At 36.5% G+C, this 21208-nt stretch overlaps 3 protein-coding genes across 3 annotated transcripts in view; 2 read left to right on the top strand and 1 right to left on the bottom strand.

Moving 5' to 3' along the window:
* Positions 1–1276: 1276 nt before the first annotated feature.
* LOC107084092 (macrophage mannose receptor 1-like) lies at positions 1277–7150 on the top strand. Its single transcript, XM_015373804.1, has 6 exons — positions 1277–1405; positions 3664–3699; positions 3834–4205; positions 6110–6454; positions 6552–6646; positions 6759–7150. The coding sequence occupies exons 2-6, from the start codon at positions 3666–3668 to the stop codon at positions 6843–6845; spliced, it is 933 nt and encodes a 310-aa protein (XP_015229290.1). The 5' UTR covers positions 1277–1405; positions 3664–3665; the 3' UTR covers positions 6846–7150.
* A 4049-nt stretch (positions 7151–11199) lies between these two features.
* LOC107082453 (C-type lectin-like) lies at positions 11200–12848 on the top strand. Its single transcript, XM_015371172.1, has 4 exons — positions 11200–11371; positions 11644–11988; positions 12087–12184; positions 12305–12848. Exons 1-4 carry the CDS (start codon positions 11200–11202, stop codon positions 12410–12412), a joined length of 723 nt encoding a protein of 240 aa, XP_015226658.1. The 3' UTR covers positions 12413–12848.
* Positions 12849–14723: 1875 nt separating this feature from the next.
* The window catches only part of LOC107083480, an 11419-nt gene continuing 4934 nt past the window's right edge, over positions 14724–21208 (bottom strand). Inside the window, exons 4-7 of the mRNA XM_015372780.1 lie at positions 18483–18777; positions 18180–18334; positions 15028–15307; positions 14724–14875 (exon numbers count right to left, since the gene is read on the bottom strand). Of these exons, the coding sequence (XP_015228266.1) occupies positions 14725–14875; positions 15028–15307; positions 18180–18334; positions 18483–18777 (881 nt within the window). The 3' untranslated portion in view covers position 14724. The remainder of the gene's footprint in view (positions 14876–15027; positions 15308–18179; positions 18335–18482; positions 18778–21208) is intronic.

Raw genomic sequence — 21208 nt, 5'->3', positions numbered from 1 at the left:
CGCCCCAAAATTTACATACAGACCAGCCTACTGTTTCACTGGCCCAGTATGGTGAAGAACATGAATGGACGTCGCAAAGCTGTTTATCCTACAGTTGGGTTTACTTCTACAGGAATTACAAAGCAGGAAGTTTCTCTATTGAAAATGAGCCAGGGCCACGGGCGTAAATGCAGTGTTCCAGGCTACACGGAGGAAGGGGGAATTTTTCACAGTGTTCCCAAGGTTCCGAAGACTCGACAGGCATGGATTATGTTTGTGTATCAGAAGATCCCTGCAAAGTTTGATGCTCAGCTGTGCATTTGCTTTAAGCATTTTACCAAAGACAGCTTCAGGTGGGGGGAAGCACGGGCCGCCGGTGTCCAGGCTACCGTCACTGGGTCGGGTTTGGTTGCTTAGTCCCCCGCTGGATGCCTGTGTCTGTACACCAAACACCTGAGTAGAGGAAATAAAAATCATTAAAAAAAATTGCAATTTATAAAACCATGTGCATGCACAAAACCACAATTTTATTAAAAAATCATAGCTGTGCCTAAAATTAGCTATCCAAGACTCCACCTTATGTTCAGCCCCCCTGCATTGCTATCATTGTGTATTTAAATGACTCAGCTGATCAATGTTATCTAATGGTTACCAATGGCAACCACAGCTAGGAGAACAGAAGAGAAAAACAACAAAATACATACAGGTTTTTATGTAAGGGGTGGAAAATCAGCTTTGGTGAATATTTTTGGCAGCTCCAGTATATAAAACTATTTATCATTATGACACCTTCAGAGTCTGATGTGGAATATGGCTCAGGTTCCCTACCTCAGTCACCATCTGTGTTGTAAATCTATCCTCTCTCCAAAGTGGTGTAGGCTTACTCTGTTAAAAGGGAGTTTTTCCTCTCCACTGTCACTATGAGTATGCTTGATGTGAGGGATTGCCTTTGAGTCAAAGATGCAATCAACTGGTTTTCCTTAGACAGAAAACTTTGTATCAATTTGACTGTATGATCTGGTTGAATTGTATCTGTAAAGTGCCTTGAGATGACGTGTTGTGAATTGGCGCTATATAAATAAACTGAATTGAATTGAATTACCCATACGGATGGGTCAGAGTTTGCCCAAGGGACCACAGATTTTCATGCAGTTTGTTTTTTTTTATAAATTAGAAACTCTTCATGGGAATACAGACTCCCATGAAGAGGTTTTCAGGCACTGCTCTGGGTGTGTGCATGAATTATAAATGAGACCCCTGCCCTTGCTGTTCATTTTCATACTGCTTTACATACAAAGGAAGACTAAAATCCTTTAAGACCTGCCTGCCTCACAACATCCATTACACACTGCTTTTTAGCATCATTAAACACAGCTTAAGGATTTATTCAAAAGCTTATTTCCAGCTGCCACCATTTTCCTGGAAGGTAGGATTCATAGTGATAAAAGTAATACTCTTTCTGAAACTTAAAATATATTTTGACAATTTTAATCAACAGATAAGTTTTATTTTCTTTTACTTTGTTTTTTTTCAACACAGTAAAGGATGCTAATGCTATGTTCACACTGAATGCGATTTGAGCAGCGAAGAAGCATCTGCTGCTTCAATTTTGATGCTTGTCCACATTAAGGTCAGATGCACCTCAAGACCATCTTTGATGCTCCTGAAGCGCGTCCAGTAAAGTGTGTTCAGATGCATGTGATGCATGTGTTGCTCCTTTATTCAATGACAGAGAGGGGCTTTGCTATATTTGCTGTGACAAGTTAGTGAAAAGTAGTTAAATATGTTTTTAAGCAAGAAAGTCCAGTTTAAAACATTGTACCAGTGCATTTACACATACCGGCGGTGCGCTGTCACTGGGAATCCAGCAACGGCTGGGTTGCCTCGTGGGAATTTTCTGCTACTGTTCGTTCCAGCAAGAAGGAGATGTTGCCGTTTTTCAGGCATTAATAGGCTGTTTTGGTTGAATGATCATTCGCTCACTTTTCTTTGTACATAAAAAAATATTCTTGCCTTTATGAAAACCTAGAAGAGTTTTAAATACATACATAATTTTAATTAATTTTAATGCCTTTTTGCTAAATGTTTCTTAAGTTAGGCAGTTAACACATATGCTCACCCGACAGCACAGCAGGGCTGTCACATTCTGCATGTCTGACTCCAGGCCAGCTCCCAGATCAGCTTCTCTGATTGGTTAATGTTGCGCATCGAGCAACAAAAGTTTCCTTTTTCAACCTCCAGCATCTGCTGCCTTTGAAGTGTGTCATGCCCCTTTAGATACTCAGAAGTGTCAAGATGGACCTTTTGATGCACGTTGACCATAGACTTTGCATTCCTCTGCTGCTCAAGTTGTGTTCGCTGTGAACGTAGCATCACAATGTTGAAATAGTGGGTTAAAGCAGTCTTAATTAGATTGAGTTAAAATAGTTTATCCCACAGCTGATGTACTTGTCACTGTCAGGAATCAGTTGTATATGTTTAAAAACTTTTTAGTAATGCTCTCCACCCTTTTTACTCAGACTTTTAACAGGAATGCTCCAGAATTAAAAGTCCAAAACTTGGTACAACAGAATGGTACCCAATTTCAGCATTCTAGATGAGAGCTACTTGCATGAACAGTAAACTTTTGCATCTTAACCATTTACACTAGTTCTTTATTATATAAATGTAGCATTAAATTGGTTACTCAGATGCTACTTGTGTTTAGAGGATGATACTGTATATGTCAATGTAGTGAATATGCAAGGAATACCATTTAAATAAGGGTTTTTTCATTATTATGGTTGTAACAGAGGTGACGGTTGCTATGGAGGAACCAAGCAGAAAACTGGAAGTCATTTAGCTGGGAGATTATGTCCCTCCAACTTGTTAAATTCAAATTTTGAAGATAATCAGTGGTCCTAAACTTCAGCCCTCAAGGGCTGGTGTCCTTAAACTTAAAAAATGTGTTTCTGTTTTAATGCACCTGACTCCAAAAGAGGCTCATAAGCTTATATTGGAGTCAGGTTCATTGCACATTTGTTTTTAACAAATATTGTAATACCCATTTGTGAATGCATTTATAAATGCAAACCTAAAAGGCAATACATAAACACTTTTTTTTTTAAATACATAACATTTGTTAGTTAGATATATTTGTCATGGTTGAGTGGAGGGTTTTGAGGACCCCAGAGATCAGGAGGGCAGATGTGAGTCTTGCAGATTTAATTAGGCAACTGAGACAGAAATTCAAAATATCCAAAATACTGAGAACAAAACATAAGATAACATAAAGGAAAACTTGCGTGGGGAGCCAGAGGTGAGGAATCAACAAAACAAAAAACCAGCACTGAGTGACTGCAGAGGTGGTGTATATATGGGAGACTGAACCAAGACAGGCTAATCAGTAGATTGGGAGAAAATGTGGGAAAGACAACAATGAGGAAGCCAAGGGGAAAGAAAACACACACAAGGGGCAACAGGGGGTAACTAAAGACTCAACACTGGTAGAAATCAACAGCAAAGACACAGAACACAAAGAAACTAAAAATAAACCTAAGCAATGGGCAGAACCCTGACAATATTACAATTTCTGTCTGTATTTCCCCATGTCTTTTATACATCACTGTGATGTAATTATGTGACGTTTTCTGTATTTTGAATTTTATTTTAGTTCTCTCTCTCTTCTCATATGCTTCTTAACAGCAATGGAAAATGTCATAAAGTTTATGATGCTTACAGGTTAGTGCTTCTCCCTTTTTTATTATTTTTATTACGTTCTAACAATGTCATTTTCTCTAGATAACACATACAAGGACAATAATATTACCAACTACTCATTGTTTGTCTGTACACCTCTTAATTCTCTTCTACAGGACTGTGTTCTGTTTATCAGTGTGTGCATCAGCACCAGTATGTCTTATATGACACTCCAAAAACCTGGAATGAGGCACAGAGCTTCTGCAGAGAAACATGCATTGACCTGGCCACCATGGAAGACATGGATGAAATACAGATGGCTCTTCAAACTGTTGCAGATAGATACACTGATGCAGTCTGGATTGGGTTGCACAGAGGAAGTACACTAAAGTGGCACTGGTCTATCGCAGAAAAAGATTTCTACAAAGATGGACAGAAGGATAACCTTAAATGGGGCTACCAAGGTGGAGATAATTGTGCTGTTTTGCTTAATGGGGCACTTCATACATATGACTGCACTAGTAATAGACTTTCAGTCTGCTTTGACAGTAAGTAATTATTTAGAAAGTTGGTCCTATTAACATGTAACATTCCCATTTGAACCATAGTTGCTGTTCCTTGATAGTATTTCATTAGGCTCTAATTTACAGTCCTCCTTTAATTCAGTGCGTTCAGTAAGTGTTGTGTTTTTCCTTATTATGATAGCAATGTACTTCCATTCATTTTCCAACCAGTTTGGTTGACACTTTGGTCTTTAATTTGAACTAACGCATCCAGCTTGAAATGGTTTTTATTACATTCATGACATTAATACCTCTGGTAAGGAAAACTCCTAACTAATCGTCACAATACTACCTTTCTCATTTGGTGACTTTTGTCAAATAATCCATGCTGTTCTAAAGTGGAATGAGCATGTATTTAAAAAGCGGCAAGCACCCTTTTTAAAATATGAAATGGCTCAAATTGAAAGTTAGAAAATTACTAACGTTGGCATACATAAAAATATATACCCTCCCTCAGCATACATTCATAAACAGTGTGGGAACTTTGCATTACTGCAACTGTGTTTCCATTAAAAACAGGCTCAAAGCTATCAATAATTTGCTAAATTCAAAAATGTAAACTTTGCAATTGCAAGAGTGAACGTTTGTCTATGCGATACCTCTGAAAACAATGTGGCGGATGTAAACACATGAGACATATTCATGGCGGTGTCCAAGACCCGTCCTAAGCCCTAATCCCTCAATCACTATATAGAGCAAGGATTATATAGTGGACTTTATAGTGCACTTAGTTAACTGCCCGTACGGACAGATGACCACTAAGTTTTGCTCCACCTTGGTCAAGGGACATCAGCTTCTCCCATGGTGTCTGCGCCATCTTTGTTCTTTTTCATACCCAAAACAAATCCCAAGATACTTTGCGAGGAGAGTGCTTCTTGGATATATCTGCTCTTCTAGTGATCATCGATGTACACTACTTTGAAAGGGGAATTGTGCGAAATTTTGAGTGCACTGCTTTTTCATCCGCTAGACATTTGAACGCTCTTATACCATGACGTAAACTCTGTATAGTGCTCTATATAGCGGTTAGGGTGGAGGTTTGGACGTCTAGCATAACCCTTAAACTACTTTCTCTTTTCTTCTTCGTCTTTTCACAAGGCAGTAAGCTCCGGTTGCAGATCCCGTGACTAAATATAAGAACTTCGATACGACTGAAGAACACCCCATAGAAGCATGGAAAAACATTTTATCAACAAAATGGGAATTTTTTTCATTGCAGTGTTTCTATTTAACTAGTTTATTTTTGCAATTACAATTTGATGGTTAATTTAAATGCACCCATTGTTGACAGGTGTACCTACTGGGCTTCTTAGATTATATAAGTTGATTTATAATAGCTCAAGTTTTTTATTTATTCAATATAACTAATATAACATTGGGTTAAGGATAAAATGTCAGAAATACTGAGTCTCTGAACGCTACTTAAACTCTATTAAAAATTACCAACTATTAATATTAATTTACTTGTGGTGTATCATTTTCTTACCTTTATTTAAAAGTTACTTTGCTATTTAAAATCTATAGTACTGTTCATGGCATACCTTTGATTTTTTGAAAATTAAATTTTAAATCAATTACATTCAGGTCAAAACTTCAAAGCAATATGTCATTCTGCTTCTGATAGTTTGACTTAAAAAGAACCTGTTTTATACACTGGTATAAACTGATGCTTTTACAGCAGCCCTGATTCAATGCATAGCAATGGCTCCTGTGTATCACGCTGATGTCCTGTCCAGTAATACCTATACTGTATGTATCAATTAATTATGGTATAGATGTGTGAATTAAATATTTCAAGCTGAACAAAAACTAGGATATGCCTCCCTTCTTGGTGCTTGCCCGCTATTTCTTTTGTTTTAAGAAATAAAGGGTCAAATTTCACTTTTCAGGAAGAAAACAAGGAGCAGCTCAGTACGTCCTCATTCCAGAGCAGATGACTTGGACCGCTAGTCGAGATTTTTGCAGAAAAAACTACACAGACCTGGTCAGCCTGAGGAATGACACAGAATACCAGACAGTCCAGAATGTTGCTAATGGGAAGATAGTATTTGTTGGTCTCTTCAGAGATCCCTGGCAGTGGTCAGACCTGACCGACTCCTCAATGAGGTACTGGAGGGAATCTCAGCTGATGAAAACCACAAATTCTGAATCCTGTGTTGCTATGATGAAGACTGAATCTGGCAAATGGGGAGACAGGAAATGCACAGAAGAGCATCCTTTCCTCTGCAAATGCAGTAAGTAAAACACACATTAAATACAAAACTATGGAAGAATATGACAAATGAATAAGGGGTATTACAAATGATTTGGCGTTATTTTGCCTTTTAACAGAAACCAAACTACAGTTTGTAAAACTGAGGATCAGCTTGCAGCACTCAACCTTGGATTTGAACGACGCTATGGTGCAAAATAACATCTTAGAGAAAGTTAGTGTCTCAGATGTTTATGTGTCAAGCACAAGTCAATTTTATTTAAGCATAAACTATATGTGAACGTATTTTTTTTGTTAAAAAGTTATTTTTGTGTTCTTTACCCCAGATGAAGCAAAAGCTGAGTGCAAGCATAAATGGTATCATCCGTCTTTCCTGGAAAGGTCTGAGGAAATTCAAGGAACACGGTCCATGAGAGGAATACAGAAGACTGCCAAGATTCTGTCATCATAAAAACACACTAACTTGTTTGCTGTGGTTAAAAAGCCTGATTTACTAAGAATAACCCTGTTAGGAATTTATGTAAAATTTATCTTTACTAAATCTGTCTGTAGGAGCTAAAAAGATTTTTAATGGCTCATTTTTTAGCAGTTAAGTTTTTTTTTTTAGAAATAACATGCTTTCCTACTCAATCTCATTTGTATGTAAATATGTGCAACCTACGATAAAAAAGATTTAGCCATCATAATATACGACTCTACATTATCCATGCATAATGGCTCTCATTACCCTCGAAAAAGAGATTTCAATCTCAAGGGACTTCCTGGTTAAATAAAGGTTAAATAAAAATAAAAATGGCTCTCATTAATTGTTTAAATAACACCGCAGTCATCTTGGATTTTTATTTGCTAACAATCTTCCAATTTAATTATCAAGTTAGGAACTTAGAAAGTTTTGCTTCAAGCACTATACATCTTTAGTCTGTTTTGATAGGAGTATTTTTATTGACGATGTATGAGTCTGTTAAACCCTAATAATATCTGCCTGTTATCAAAACGTATGTTTTCCCCAGCAGTGTATCTTATTAGGACAGTACCTTCTGTCAGGATAAATAGTCTATTCATTATGTACCTGGCAAAGATTTGGGAACAGAATAAGAGCAGTGTACTTAATTGTAGAACATATTGTAGAATTGTAGAATAAGATTGAAATTTCTATCAAAATCTGTTGTAATTTCTGATGGTTATTTAATACATATACATTATGAAGTGTGATTCAAAGAGTTTGTCCAGAGTGATTTCTTCTCAGGAAAGAGTTGGGGAGAGAAAGATTCAAGGTGTAAACGCTGAGGTTTCCATTACAGTTTATTTATTTTTGTGACATAACACAACAGCAAAGGCTGCAACTCCAGAGGCCTGTACCACAGAGCAGGATTACTGGGTTAGAGAGAGAACTTCAGGTTTAACCCTGACTTTCCGGTACCTCAAAGCTGGATTCATTCTTACCGAGTCGCCATGGTAACGTACTCTGAACGGCAAACCTGCTCCGGGGGAAGGCTAGCTTTCAGGATATATTTGAATCTTAGAAAACACTCCACTCAACAGCCAATCAGCTGTTCAGGGAAAAATGGCATACCCTTTAATTGAAGTCCCGATTTATTTCAGAGCCCAATAACAATAAACAAATTTGAAAACCAAAAATCACTTAAAACAAAATATGTTCTTATTCATTCATTTATTTGTATTTTTTCTATGTTTTGATATACAGTGCAAACCTTTTACAATTCTGTAATTATTTCCTCCTCTATAATGTCCTTATACACCAGTGGCATTCACTTGTTTCTTGTATTACCGATATAATGAGTTAAATAAAAATAAAATAAAAATCAGAATCCAAATTGTGAGAAGATTCTTTGTATCATGATGACAATTACTTTCATGAGCAGTTCAGGTTTTCATGGTCCGGACTGGCATATGTATGCCAGATTCTAGAAGAGGGTGTTGGCTGTGCTATCCGCGGGAGTGTGGCTCTCACTGTATCACAGACTGTATGTATGACCATGCATAGACATCTTATCACGAAGTGAGCTCAACATATCAGGATTCCTCCCAGCCTATCCAGTTTAACCAATCCACAACAATGGCAATCAGGATCAGCAATTTCCAATTTAAACCCACTTCTACTGTGGGTGAAAATTGTAGATTTTCTGAAAATTGAGAAACTTATGATAGATGCCTGTTAATGGAATTACTGAATAGCCCATTATCTTAAAATACTTGGAGTTTTGGCCTATTCATTCTGATACTACTGGTGTCACCGAGTCCAGTTTTTATTAACAGTACAAACATTTTTAGCCCAGGAGTAAAATTTTCTGTGAAACTGACACTTAGGTTTTCTGATGACCATTTCAAAGCATTTGCTTGTTCTGTCTGTCTGTAAGCCAGACTGGAAGTAATTTGAAAGAATCATTAGGGTTTCATTTGGAAGACTCATTAGTGTGTAAGCCTTAACTTCCTCACTTGTCTCTCGAGTTATTGCTTAAAATTTCCATGAAATGTTCTGTGCTTTATATGACATTTACAATGTTAAATACACTATCTCTTCCTAAAAAAAAAAACAGAATTGGGCTACAACCCTCATTTTTAAACTTCAGGTGGTCTTTCTATACTGCCAAGTTCTTGGTCATTGTTGTCAAACTCCACTAATGATTTATTTCTTCTCACTACAAAAATACTTTCCAATTTTGTTTACACTTGCTTATAATTATACTAACTGATGAATATGGCATCTTCAATCATCTGGAAATTTAACCCAAGCCGTTTTGAAATATAAAGATGGAGATTTCTGTTCATCTTTCTAAGATGTCACATAAGAAGGAAGCTTTTTCGAGATACTATCTTATAGCAGGGGTCTTAAATTTTTCAGACCAAAAGCTGCAAATTGATGGAGAGGTGGTCTGGAAGTTTTTAACAGCTGTAAGGTGCTGACAAAGGTACTAACATCAGACACAAGGTTTAGGTTGTGATGGTAAGGTATTAACATGTTAAGTGCAGAAGGTTTTTAAAAATATATAGTACCATAAATGAAAAATAAGTCCACTGTTATCAGGTCATACAAGTGAAAAGGTAACAAATAAAGGTATATTTATATTTTTCCTTTCTTTAAGTTCCAATTTACACTATGATCTTAATTCAAGAAATCTTGTCAAGAGAAAACATGGAGAGATTTTTTTATTTGTGTTGAAGGCTAATACTTTTTTCCACTGTATTAGTGTTTTATCTTCCTTCAGGTGCTCCTTTTTAGCTGTGTAAGAACAATATTATGTATGTTACTTTGCTATAAAATCTCAGTATCTCATCTAGGAAATACAAATGTTGGTCATCCTAAATGACCTCAGACAGCATTTGTTTAATCTGATATAAAACCAGTGAGGGACGGACTGTAAATGCTTGGTCTTTCCTGTAGTTTTCATACTATTTTACATAAAAAGCAAGACTATTCATATAAGAAGAGACTCTTACTGAGCACCCACTGCACAAAGATTAAATACACTTACATGGGAGTACTGCTAAAGATAACATAACAGTCATTCAAAAGTTAATATTGAGTTGTTGGTAAACGTTGAACTTGGAATAAATCAGGTAAGAGTCTTTCTAAATTTTAAATTTGGTCGTTATGATTTTCCAATAATCCAAAGATAATCCAAACATTTTTTTTTCTTTTAGAATTTTTGGAATATGCAGTGTTAGATGTGCTCAAATATATGACTTTTTGCATGTGTATGTCTACATTGATGCCCATATTTTATACTTTTACAAAACTCTAAACTTTAAAACTTGTAGTTGTTGACTTATAAATTATAACCTTTAGATTGTTAAAAAAGAAAAGTTGTTACAAAAGGAGAGTTGATGTCAGCTGTTCTAAAGATGACATATACCGTGACGAAAAGCTGTTTTTAAAGCTATTCCCTGATAGCAGTAGTTGGGAGAGTGTGAGGATTACACTCAATGAGGTTCAAATCCAGTTCAGAATGAGAAGAGACATTAAAGTTTGATTTTGGACAAGTGTAATAATACCTTCCTTTCAGATTTATTGCAGTAGTTCAAGGTGGAGAAACCCTATTGAATAACCCTAGATGACTCTGTGTACATTTGTTACTTTTCCCTCCAAGCCTTGCTCATTATTGATAGAGACAGAGTTGCTTTGGATAATGTTTACATTAAAACAGTTAATGAAGATATCAATATTCATTCTCATCTCAAATTTGTACTTTTCATTCTTCATTTTGTGTTATTTTTTCTTGGTTTATTGTTTATTAAAATGGCAAAACTATGAAAATCATGAAAAAGTTATGCAATAGGTGACTAGTTATATTATAATCATTCAGTAATATGATTGCAAAAATAAATATTTCACACTCTAATTCATTTCTTTTTTCTTAAGTATTTATTTAGGTTTCAGGAATTGGGGGACAGATATACCCTTCAGCTAAAGTTAATCCCAGTTTTCTTTCTTCCCGTTCATTTCATGGAAGCCATGGGAAACGTCATTAAGTTACTGATATTAACAGGTCAGTTTCTCCAAACTTGTACTTCTGAAACTTCTAATTTTCTCTTATTCTACTAACAAGACAAAATCACTGTCATCTTCAAAGAAAAATAACTTAACAACTAATTATGAATTATCTGTACTCTTCTTACTTCTCTTCTACAGGACTGTGTTCTGTTTCTCTATGTCTGTATCGGCACCAATATGTCTTACAAAACACTCCAAAAACCTGGAATGAGGCACAGAGTTTCTGCAGAGAAACATGCATTGACCTGGCCACCATGGAAGACATGGAGGAGATGAAAATGGCTCTTCAAACTGTTGCAGACAACTATGTTGATGCAGTCTGGATTGGGCTGCACAAAGGAAATAATCCAAAGTGGCACTGGTCTCTAGTAGACCAAGGTTTCTACAAGGATGGAGAGAAAAATAACCTTAAATGGGGCAACCAAGGTGGAGATAACTGTGTTGTTTTGAGTAATGGACAACTTTCTACAAGGTCCTGTGCAGTCAGCAGTCATTCCATCTGCTTTGATAGTAAGCAATCCTTTTAAAATTTCCCATCATGGACGGATTGATTGGAAAACTGTTTAAAAGCAATTTGTTGTATATTTGTGTGGATGAAATATTCCACACTGAACAAAAATACTGATGTCACAGGCAAATTGTACATTATCTTGTATTCCCTTTAAGGAACAGAATTTTAATACAATTTAAATTTTCAGAAACAAAACAAGGAGCAGCTCAGTACGTCCTCATTCCAGAGCAGATGACTTGGACCGCTAGTCGAGATTTTTGCAGAAAAACATACACAGACCTGGTCAGCTTGAGGAATGAGAATGAATACCAGACAGTCCAGAATGTTGCCAATGGGAAGACAGTATATGTTGGTCTCTTCAGAGATCCCTGGGAGTGGTCAGACCTGAGCGACTCCTCACTGAGGTACTGGAGAGAATCTCAGCTGATTTATGCACAAGATTCTGAATCCTGTGTCGCTATGATGAAGACTGAATCTGGTAAATGGGGAGACAGGAAATGCGCAGAGGAGCATCCTTTCCTCTGCAAATGCAGTAAGTAAAACATGCATTAAATGCCAAATTTACTATAGAAGAAAATGCCAAACAAATAAACGGTCAAACAGGTGATATGGCTTTATTCTGCCTTCTAGCAAAAAACAAACTGCAGTTCATAAAACTGAGGATCAGCTTCCAGCACTCAACTTTGGATTTAAATGACCCTACAATTCAAAGAAGCATGTTGGAGAAAGTTAGTTTTCCTGCCGTTTATGTGATAAGTGAAGGTCATTTTGTTTCAGCATAATATATGTGTATGCATTGGTAAAGAAAAAAAAATCAGATTTTTTTTCTCTCTCTCTCTTTACCACAGATGGCGCAAAAGCTGAATGCAAGTATAAAGGGTATCACCCTTCTTTCATGGAAGAAGCTCTCTGATGATAGAGGTTTAATCAAGGAAGACAAGGAAAACATCCCATGAGAGAAATACAGAGGATTATTAAGATTCTATCTTGATGTTGTAGAAGGCTGTAATCCAGTTTAATAGAAGAAAAGAAAGCTGTTAGTTATTGTTAAGATTTCCACTTATAATGAAGGACGCTATGTGATGATTATCTTTAGTATTTGTATGCAGGTAGTTTAACAAAGACTTTTCATGGCTCATTGGTCTTAGCAATTCCAGGAATCATAGCATCTTCTGTCAATATGAACTGCTTTCATGCCGATAATCTCATCTGTCATTTGATTTTGAGCCGCTGTTTAGAAATAGATGTAAGATGTGAACTCTGAACACAAATTGGATCTCAAACTGTGGCATTTTTTCACTTGAGTGTCTTAAAACTTTGGGGTCAAGCCTTTTTGAGGTAAATATAAAATAAATTAGCAGTGATAGAAAGCTAATAAGTCTAACAACACAAAAATAGGTACTTAAATTGTATTTCTATTTTAATAACAATATTACTCACAGATACTTTGGTGAATAGCATAATAAAGCAACATTTAATTGATTTGATGGTGGTGTGACCACATTTTTTTCTGCAAGAATTTTTATTCAGATAAATAACCAGTAATATATGCCTTTTTCTGATTCTTTTTTTGTATATCTACAATTTTTTTTTCCATTATTTTTCCATTTCTTTCTACAGTATGTGCAAACTGATCTTCATAACAGTATATCTATTTGCTTTTCCTTTGTTTAATATATATGTCTTTCTTTGATTTTCGCTTGGACATCCAAATAAAGATTATAGTAACCAATTTGATCTGGTTTAATATTCTCTAATAATAAAGATCTTGAACATTTTTTATCTTAACAAAAAATAACAGAAAATCTTTTTTTTTCAGAACTGTAACTATATATTATGTGTAAAAACGTATGATTTCTTGATAGGAAACCATACACTACGGCATGTTCTTTACTTCTAAAAGAAAACTAAACATGATGGCTGAGATAGATTAATAAACAATTTTTAGCCGAGTAAGACCAGGTTGTTCAGATATGACATCATAACTCTCTATGTTTATTTTAATAGACTAAAATTCTTTTTTTTTTCCTTACTTTTTCTTACATTGGTTATCTTTTAAAATCAGACCCAGCTTTGATAAAAGACTCCCCAAAATGTGTAAATGGTAAATCAGTTGTCATGAACCGAGGACAGATGGACCCAGTATTCAAGGAGAGACAGTCAGTAGGAAAGTTCAAAAAGTTTAATCAAATAAAACAAAAACTAAAGTGGAGCTGTGGTCCGCGGACACAGCAGGATGGGGAGCGGGGCACCGCCCTATCACAGACCTCTGGTTTAGTCCAGTCCTAGAATGTCCCCAAGTGCTGCAATCCCAGAGGTCATGCTGGAAGCCGATCCTGGTCAGGGATCCAGAACAGACAGGAACAGGATCCAGATCAGGCAGGAACAGAGACAGGTGGCAGGATCCAGACTTCCAGGCATCCACAGGCTCCCAGGATGGTTCAGAGTCTGACTGGGTCCGAAAGCGTGACCAGGTGGTCATGCACAGAAGCAGACAGGATCAGGTGCAGATGAGCAGGCTCAGTGAAAGAGGGTAGCCGAGACAGGACGTGGAACCAGAACTTGATGCAGGACTTTAAACTGGTCTCCTCCCTGGAGCCAGGCTTACTGAGATAAAAACTAAATCTCCCCACATATAGAGCCAAAAACCCAGAGGACTCCATGGGGGAGGAACAGTGGACGATCAGGAGACGAGACAAACACAAAAACCTCTTTCCACTGGCTGCTAGGATCCAGGACATGAACCATGAAATAATACTGAACAGACAGACTCACAGAAAACAAATAATGATCTGGCCCTGAATGCTCAGGCTGAACTGAATATAACCAAGAGGAAACAGGTGAGAGGAATAAATAATAATTGAGGCAGGAAGGAAAAACGACAGGTGAAAGAAATTACCAATTAAGGGAGAGCAAACAGGCCAGATCATTACATCAGCAGTTTAAACAGACCTAAAATTTCAGGTCCCATCCCAAATCTTACTAATCTGTTCAGTTATTTATCACAGTTTCACTCCTTTTAGTGGTTTGAATAAATCCTGCAGCTTTAACCTTCAAAAGGTCATAGTGGTTTTAAGTACCCTTATTAACATCCTGCCGCATAGCAAATTATTATTTTAATTATAAAATGATTAATTATATATCATTGTTTTAGTTGTTAAACAATCAGGTTTTTAAATCTGGTAACTTTAGCTCAAGCAGACATCTTGGCCATGCACACATTTCAGCATTGATTTCAATATGAAGTTTCAATCCAACCAGGTTTTATTTAATCTAGTCTAGATGCATACACCTCCACCTCACAAAGAGTGAGATACTCATTTCGTCCAGGTATGACAACATTGATGAATCGACCATCCATGCCATTGCACTGAAAGGTTTCAGTAAAACCAGGTGAGATGGTTGAGATCACAGCACATCTGTCAGTAGAAGGAAAAGGTTTAATTGAAACCATTGAAGAAAATACTTGAGTTTAACAAAAACAACAATGAAAAACAACATTTATGCATATTTTAAATATGCAATATGATTAATTTTAGTCAGTATTGTCAGAAATCTGACAGTGACTTACCTGGGATTGTTATTTCCATTGTTAACAAGTGAATTTCCAATACGAATTTCAGCTCCATTAATTCGAGTGTGAACTTCTAACCGGTTGGTTATGCTAATAGAGAACACTTTATGGGTTCTCCCCAGGTCCAGTCTCCACCAGGGGTTAAAGTCATTATTTGTGGCACTGCAGGAACCAAAGTCAAAGCGAGCTTCACGGTTCCCGTCTATAGCATTGTAGGCAATGGCTGCAGGATAAACTGTTGACTGCGAGGCTTTTCCATAAACTGCAACATTTTCTTCTGCAAAACAAAATTGTTTATTTCAGCAGTGATGCATGGCTGTCACATACACATACTATATTAGCATCAGTACAAAATACATTTTTATTATGAATACATTTCATTAAAACTCAAAGTATGACCATTTTTTATATACTATGATGAGATATGTTCCTAAAAGATATATAGATAAAAGTGTTTACTTTATACACAAACATATCGAGAGATAGATTTTCGTTTTCTTGATCGAAAGTGATTTCTATCGCATTTCCATCATAAATCTTTGCAGCAACCAGAGACTGAAATGCTGATGGATTAATGAGCAACAAAAAAAGAAATAAATGGAATTTTGAATTTAGGAAATTTCAGATTTTTTCAGAAGACAAGGCTCTAATGGTTACTTACTGGCAAACTACCCCAGGACTACTGTGGTTTCCCTTGTCTGAAGAGTTTACTAAAATTGAGGTGAATTTCAAGATGGCGGCAGCTCCCGACAACCTGCAAGCATTTTCTTCCAAATATGCCGGCAAGTACACTACAATCTATGCATCTAACCAGCATGTTAGGTTATGACCCACAATCAAGCAGATTTACAGAACAGCGAAGATGGAGTGACCAGCAACAAAAGCGCCGAAAGAGCACCATCACCTGGGCCAACCAATGACCCTGGGTGACTGAGGAGGTTCGACAAACCCTAAAAGCATGGAACTCAGCCTTTTGGTGTTAAAGAGGCACTGAGGATAGCAAGAGACAACTTGAACTGTGGCATCAGGTTAGCCAAGCAGAGCCAAAGCCAGAAAGTCCAGGATCTTTTCCATGACACCAGCAACACCAGGAGCATGTGGCAAAGCATACGGGCAATTGCAGACTACAGTATCAGCTACCCTCTCCCCCCCATGGGTGTAGCTGATGCTGCCTTCCTAAATACTGATGCTGACTTCCTAAATGGACTCAACAACTTCTTTGTAGGTTTCTCCCTGATTGGGTAAACCCATCATGGAGAGGAGGCACTATGCCTTGAAAAAGCGGACGTGTGGAAGACAACCCAAGAGAAGGCCCCAACATAATACCAGGGCGGGTGCTCAAGGAGTGCGCTGGACAGCTGGCTGGTATGTTCAGAGATATTTTTAACACCTCCCGTTCCAGTTCGCCCATCAATGGAACCGGTCCACTGAGTCTCCTCTGCTCTTCACCTGAGCCTAGCAAACCTGCAGGAGAATAACACCCACGTGTGGATGCTGTTGCTGAACTCCTGTTCAGCTTTAAACACCATCATCCCACAGCATCTGACAGGGGTCATAGAAAGATTATACAGAGTATTTGGTGCTGTCTTTAAGGTCTCTGAATAGCGTGTGTAACATTGGGTGGGCTGAAAATTGCATATTTGCTGTTCTATGAGCCCTAATTCAAGCCTGGTTAAAAGGCCGAGAATGAAACGATAGGTTTTCTTCCTTTTATGATATGCTCATGAATATTTAGATGAGCTGTGCTGTGATTGGTTGGTTTACAATGAGCAAAGCTGCTCAGCAAAGACGCATCATAGCAACAAGCACTCATTAACTGAAACATCAAGATTGTTGATATGGCAGGGTAACCAGTCCCCTTTTTCCTGGAAATGTCCTACTTTTCATACCTAAAACAATCTTCGGGGGGAATTTCAAAATCGTCTGGGATTTTGGTCGACTACAGTGAACCCTCAAGAATTAAATACGGCAACAGCCCCGAGTTTATATCAATTCGGTGCTTCGTTTGGATTTGCCCGTTTTATGGTAGAAGTTTAGAATTGTAAGATTTGGAGAGAAAAGATACGTTGATGAGGTTTGAACTTCTCTGTATGTCCATTTCACCAACTGAACCATCGTTATTCATCTATGACAATGTAAACTTGGTTTTGCAATCTATGACCCCTTTAATTAACTATAACTTCCAGTTGTATTTTTTTATGTATTTGTAATCTCCTGGTAAACTCTCACAACAGCACTATGACTCAGGTACAGACAGGAGTTTTTTCATAAATAGGTTGATGTTAAAGCAAACAGGAACAGAAGGAGAACAGCACAAGGAACACAGACAACTCAGAAGCAGTACAGACATAATGAAGGGGAGATCAATGGGAGGATCAAGTGGGGAACAATGACCATCAGTAGACGAAATTATAGTGTAACCTTAGTGAAAAGACACGGGATCCCATTTTGTTACTCAGATGATAACGTAGAGCAGCTGGCAAAAAGTAAATCACTTAATTATAACAGAGGTTACGAAGAGAGATAAACAAAACACTGAATCAAAGAGAAAAGATCAATGCCAGGCTAAAGGGAACAAACTTAAATATACAGGAAATGGAATGCAGGATTGAACTAAAGAAAAAAATAAACACAATACTGCTTACTACAAACAATTACACTAATAAGACTAGTAATAAGTTAAGAATATAGAACATAATAAACATCAGAAATCTGTCACCTAAAGATCATATATTCAGTGCTACTTACTCTCAGGTCACACAAGGATGACAAAATATTTTTCATGGTGTTTGTGTTGTAAAATATATAATACCGTTTTAGATGTTTTTCAGTCAAAAAAAAAACTGCTGTGGTTTAAACTTGAAATGGATATCTAGTTTTTGAGCTTCATTGTTACTTTTCTTTGTATTGTGTGCTAACAAGGAACTGATAACTTGTGCATGGAATAAACTGGATGTACCTGAACATTTCTAGCATTTTTAAATCATCAAGAATGCTTATTGTGGAATCAGTGATTACTTACACATACAACTCTTTGAAATTAATCATTTAATTCTAATTTAATCCAATGAAGATATATGCATCAGATCTTCTGCAAGTGTTGTAAATGTTCAAAATCATAGTTTTTCCCATTTAAAAAGGATTCTTACCAGTTGGGGAACGGTACCCGTAGACCTCAACTTCACACAGTGTTAGATACTTGTTCAAACCAGGTAATATTACCATCACATAACGACCTTCCACATGATTAGTCATATTTATTGTGTAAGAACTTCCAGCTGCAATAGTGGAAATTGTAGCAACCCTAAAGGAGAAGAACTGTATTAGTGAAATTCTAGATTTCATAGGATTATTATTATTGTTAGTCATAAAAGTAAAAAGATGTGGTTGTCTTTTACTTTTCAATATCATTTTTAAAAACCAGATATACGATATATGACATGATCACTCACACGGGGTTTGCTGAGCCATGGTCTCGTAAAGACTTTCCGATGCGAATCTCTGCACCGTTGATATAATCTTCACAGCAGTCTCCTCTGTTGGTGATGATGACCTGGGTGACAATGTATGAATCCAGCAGATCTACTCTCCACCAGGGATTATTTTCAGCGTCAGTGTGGGTGCATGATCCTTTTTTAAGATCAGCATTGCGGTTTCCATCAATAGCATTGTAGGCACCCACATAACCTTGATTGTCTCCTGTAGAGTAGGAGGACTGTGTAGCTTTGCCCCGTAAAGCCACATTTTCTGAGAAGAAGAAGGAAATTATTTAGTTTTATAAACAAATCCTCCATTGTTGGTTTTATGGTGAAGAAATTGACACATTCAGTAAATAAAAACAACTTCTGAAGTTTGAAATCATTAATGTTTTTTTTTCCTATTTACGGAGCCCTTAGTTGAGCAACAAGAAGGATTTTATGCGGGTGTGTGATGAAGATTTGCATTAGACTACTTATCCTGAAAAATCTAGAGAATACACTTGTTTTAAATGTCACAATAAATTAAATAGCCCATAGCCTGAATTGTTATTTGTTTTAGTTTATGGTTGTGCTAAGATGGTTGGCAGTGAAGTAAATCTGCGCTAGAAAAAATTAATAAAGAGTAATTATTTAACTAATAATTATTGAAATAAATAGTAAACAAAAACTTCAAAGTGTATAGCGGTACTGTCAGTGGAGGTTGGCCAAAAGAGTTTGTTAGGGGGCTGCCTCACCCCCAAAAGAAAGAAATAAAAATTCAATTATAAAATTAAATGATTTTGAAATATATCAATATATCTTTTACATGTGCAAGATAAATATTGAATCTTTAATGACGAGTAAAGCTGTTTTGTTTGTCATTGGATTGGTGACGAATTTCCTTGGTGTTGGACTTTTTTCCCCTTTGGACAGATTTCAATTTAAGGATCTTTTACACTTGTGAGGGACTGAAAGTATGGAACTTTTAAAGTAATTGTCATTTCCCATTGTTTATTTTATGTTGTCCTCTTCTAACTGTTAATATTGTTTTCATTTGTTGTGAATAGTAGTATTTTTTCAATTTAAAACTTTATATTTGGTGTTGGTCTTTATTTACCTCCAAGGGTCCGTTACGAACCAATCTACTGATGCTACTAACTGTTGATAACATTGTGAAGCTTCACCAATAGCGTTACATGACACATTATTCTGCTTTCCCTGACTCCTTTTTCAAACGTCATCGTCTGACCCAGAATCAATTAAGACAGGTATGATTGATTTAAAACACTGTTCAGAAAACTTTATAAGTTGTTAATATACTGGTGTGATACCTAAATATACATTTGACTGGTTTTAGGTATACATCTATTTTGAAGTTAGAGGCCCCCCAGAGAAAACTCCAACAGCTGCCATTGATGTACAGCGCAGAATGTAGAGATGTAGAGATAAGTCCATTTATTTTTGAGAAGGGGGAAGTAAACTGTGAACTTAAGTTTAGTAAACGATTGAATCGATTATAATTACAGGGCCAATCTAAATTTAGAAATTTGACTAACTCAAACAAGCATGAAACCAATGTGCTTAACAATAAATGATGTGAAATATGAAACAGACTGAGTACTCAAATAGAGAAATGTCTAAGCATGAGATTGTTAAGGAAAAGGCACAAAATGTTTTCTTAAAAAGATGAGAATAAAGAAGGGTGGAGAACACCAAAAGAGAGGTGTTTAATCGTGTGTGAAAATGCGTAGCCTATGCTTACATGCACAATCTGCTCACTTAATGTACTTTCAGAGCTTTATGGACTCATAAGTTTAGCAGGAATTGGAAAGGTGGTATATTGAAACAGCTCCTCTACAGAAAAACCCAGGGTGAAATAAGTTACTCTAAAAATGTTGTGTTTCTACATTAATGCTCCTCACAATTGCAACATTTCCAAAGACAGATGCATATTTTACTCTTAACTTACGGTAAGCATAGGCTGAAAACATTGGCAGAAGAATCAGTAGATGAAATAATACAACGTGCCTCATGATTCTGGGAAAATAAAAACACAGGTGAAAAAAGCAGACAAATGTTTTCTGAAAACATTAACGTTGATAATTTAAGCTCTCATTTAGGATTGTAAATTTATACACTATGTTCCAACTTTAAATATTTAGGACTACAGAGATTGTTCTTACCTTGTTCTTCACTGGCTTTCGTGTTTGAGGTCAGAGTTTGTCTTTGAACACTGGATCAATCTTTAACTGATCCTTTATTTATTTTACATTAAACACACATGTTGTCCAATGAAATCTCAAACTAAATCAACTCCCACCATTCTCGGTTAGTTCAGGGGAGGCCAGCACTATTATTGGTCAAACCAACTAGTTTATTTGTTTTTTCAATACAGATTTCAAGACCATCAGAGAAAGCACTTCTCATCTGAACAAGAGGGTGGCAGCAGTGATATTCTAATGTTGGGTGTTTTAACTGATTTGACATTTTGATTGTTAGTGTCTAACTACATGGTAACTCTAAGTAGGCAATTAAAATGCAGATAATGTTTATTCACTTTAATATACTAAACTTTAGGATAACAAACATATCATTCATGCTCTTTTTAAACGGACAAAAGTCATTATTCTCCATAGATCAACAAGAAATCTATGTAATTAAAGGACTACTGAAGAAATTTAATGTCTGCATTATGCAGAACCATTAATGTTCAATTTAGA

This window comes from Cyprinodon variegatus, unplaced genomic scaffold (genome assembly GCF_000732505.1).
Source record: "Cyprinodon variegatus isolate N-32 unplaced genomic scaffold, C_variegatus-1.0 Scaffold0, whole genome shotgun sequence".
Lineage (NCBI taxonomy): Eukaryota > Metazoa > Chordata > Actinopteri > Cyprinodontiformes > Cyprinodontidae > Cyprinodon > Cyprinodon variegatus.
The sequence above is the reverse complement of the archived record's forward strand: the minus strand, read 5'-3'. Positions and strand labels throughout refer to the sequence as shown.

What these genes read in the sequence shown, in the direction of transcription:
- LOC107084092 (XM_015373804.1), top strand. Translation starts at nt 3,666, where the DNA reads ATGGAAAATGTCATAAAGTTTATGATGCTTACAG. An exon ending in TCCTTTCCTCTGCAAATGCA is followed by an intron (nt 6,455 to 6,551) that starts GTAAGTAAAACA and finishes GCCTTTTAACAG; the next exon opens with AAACCAAACTACAGTTTGTA. An exon ending in AAAATAACATCTTAGAGAAA is followed by an intron (nt 6,647 to 6,758) that starts GTTAGTGTCTCA and finishes TCTTTACCCCAG; the next exon opens with ATGAAGCAAAAGCTGAGTGC.
- LOC107082453 (XM_015371172.1), top strand. Translation starts at nt 11,200, where the DNA reads ATGGAAGACATGGAGGAGATGAAAATGGCTCTTCAAACTGTTGCAGAC. An exon ending in CCTTAAATGGGGCAACCAAG is followed by an intron (nt 11,372 to 11,643) that starts GTGGAGATAACT and finishes TTAAATTTTCAG; the next exon opens with AAACAAAACAAGGAGCAGCT. An exon ending in TCCTTTCCTCTGCAAATGCA is followed by an intron (nt 11,989 to 12,086) that starts GTAAGTAAAACA and finishes TCTGCCTTCTAG; the next exon opens with CAAAAAACAAACTGCAGTTC.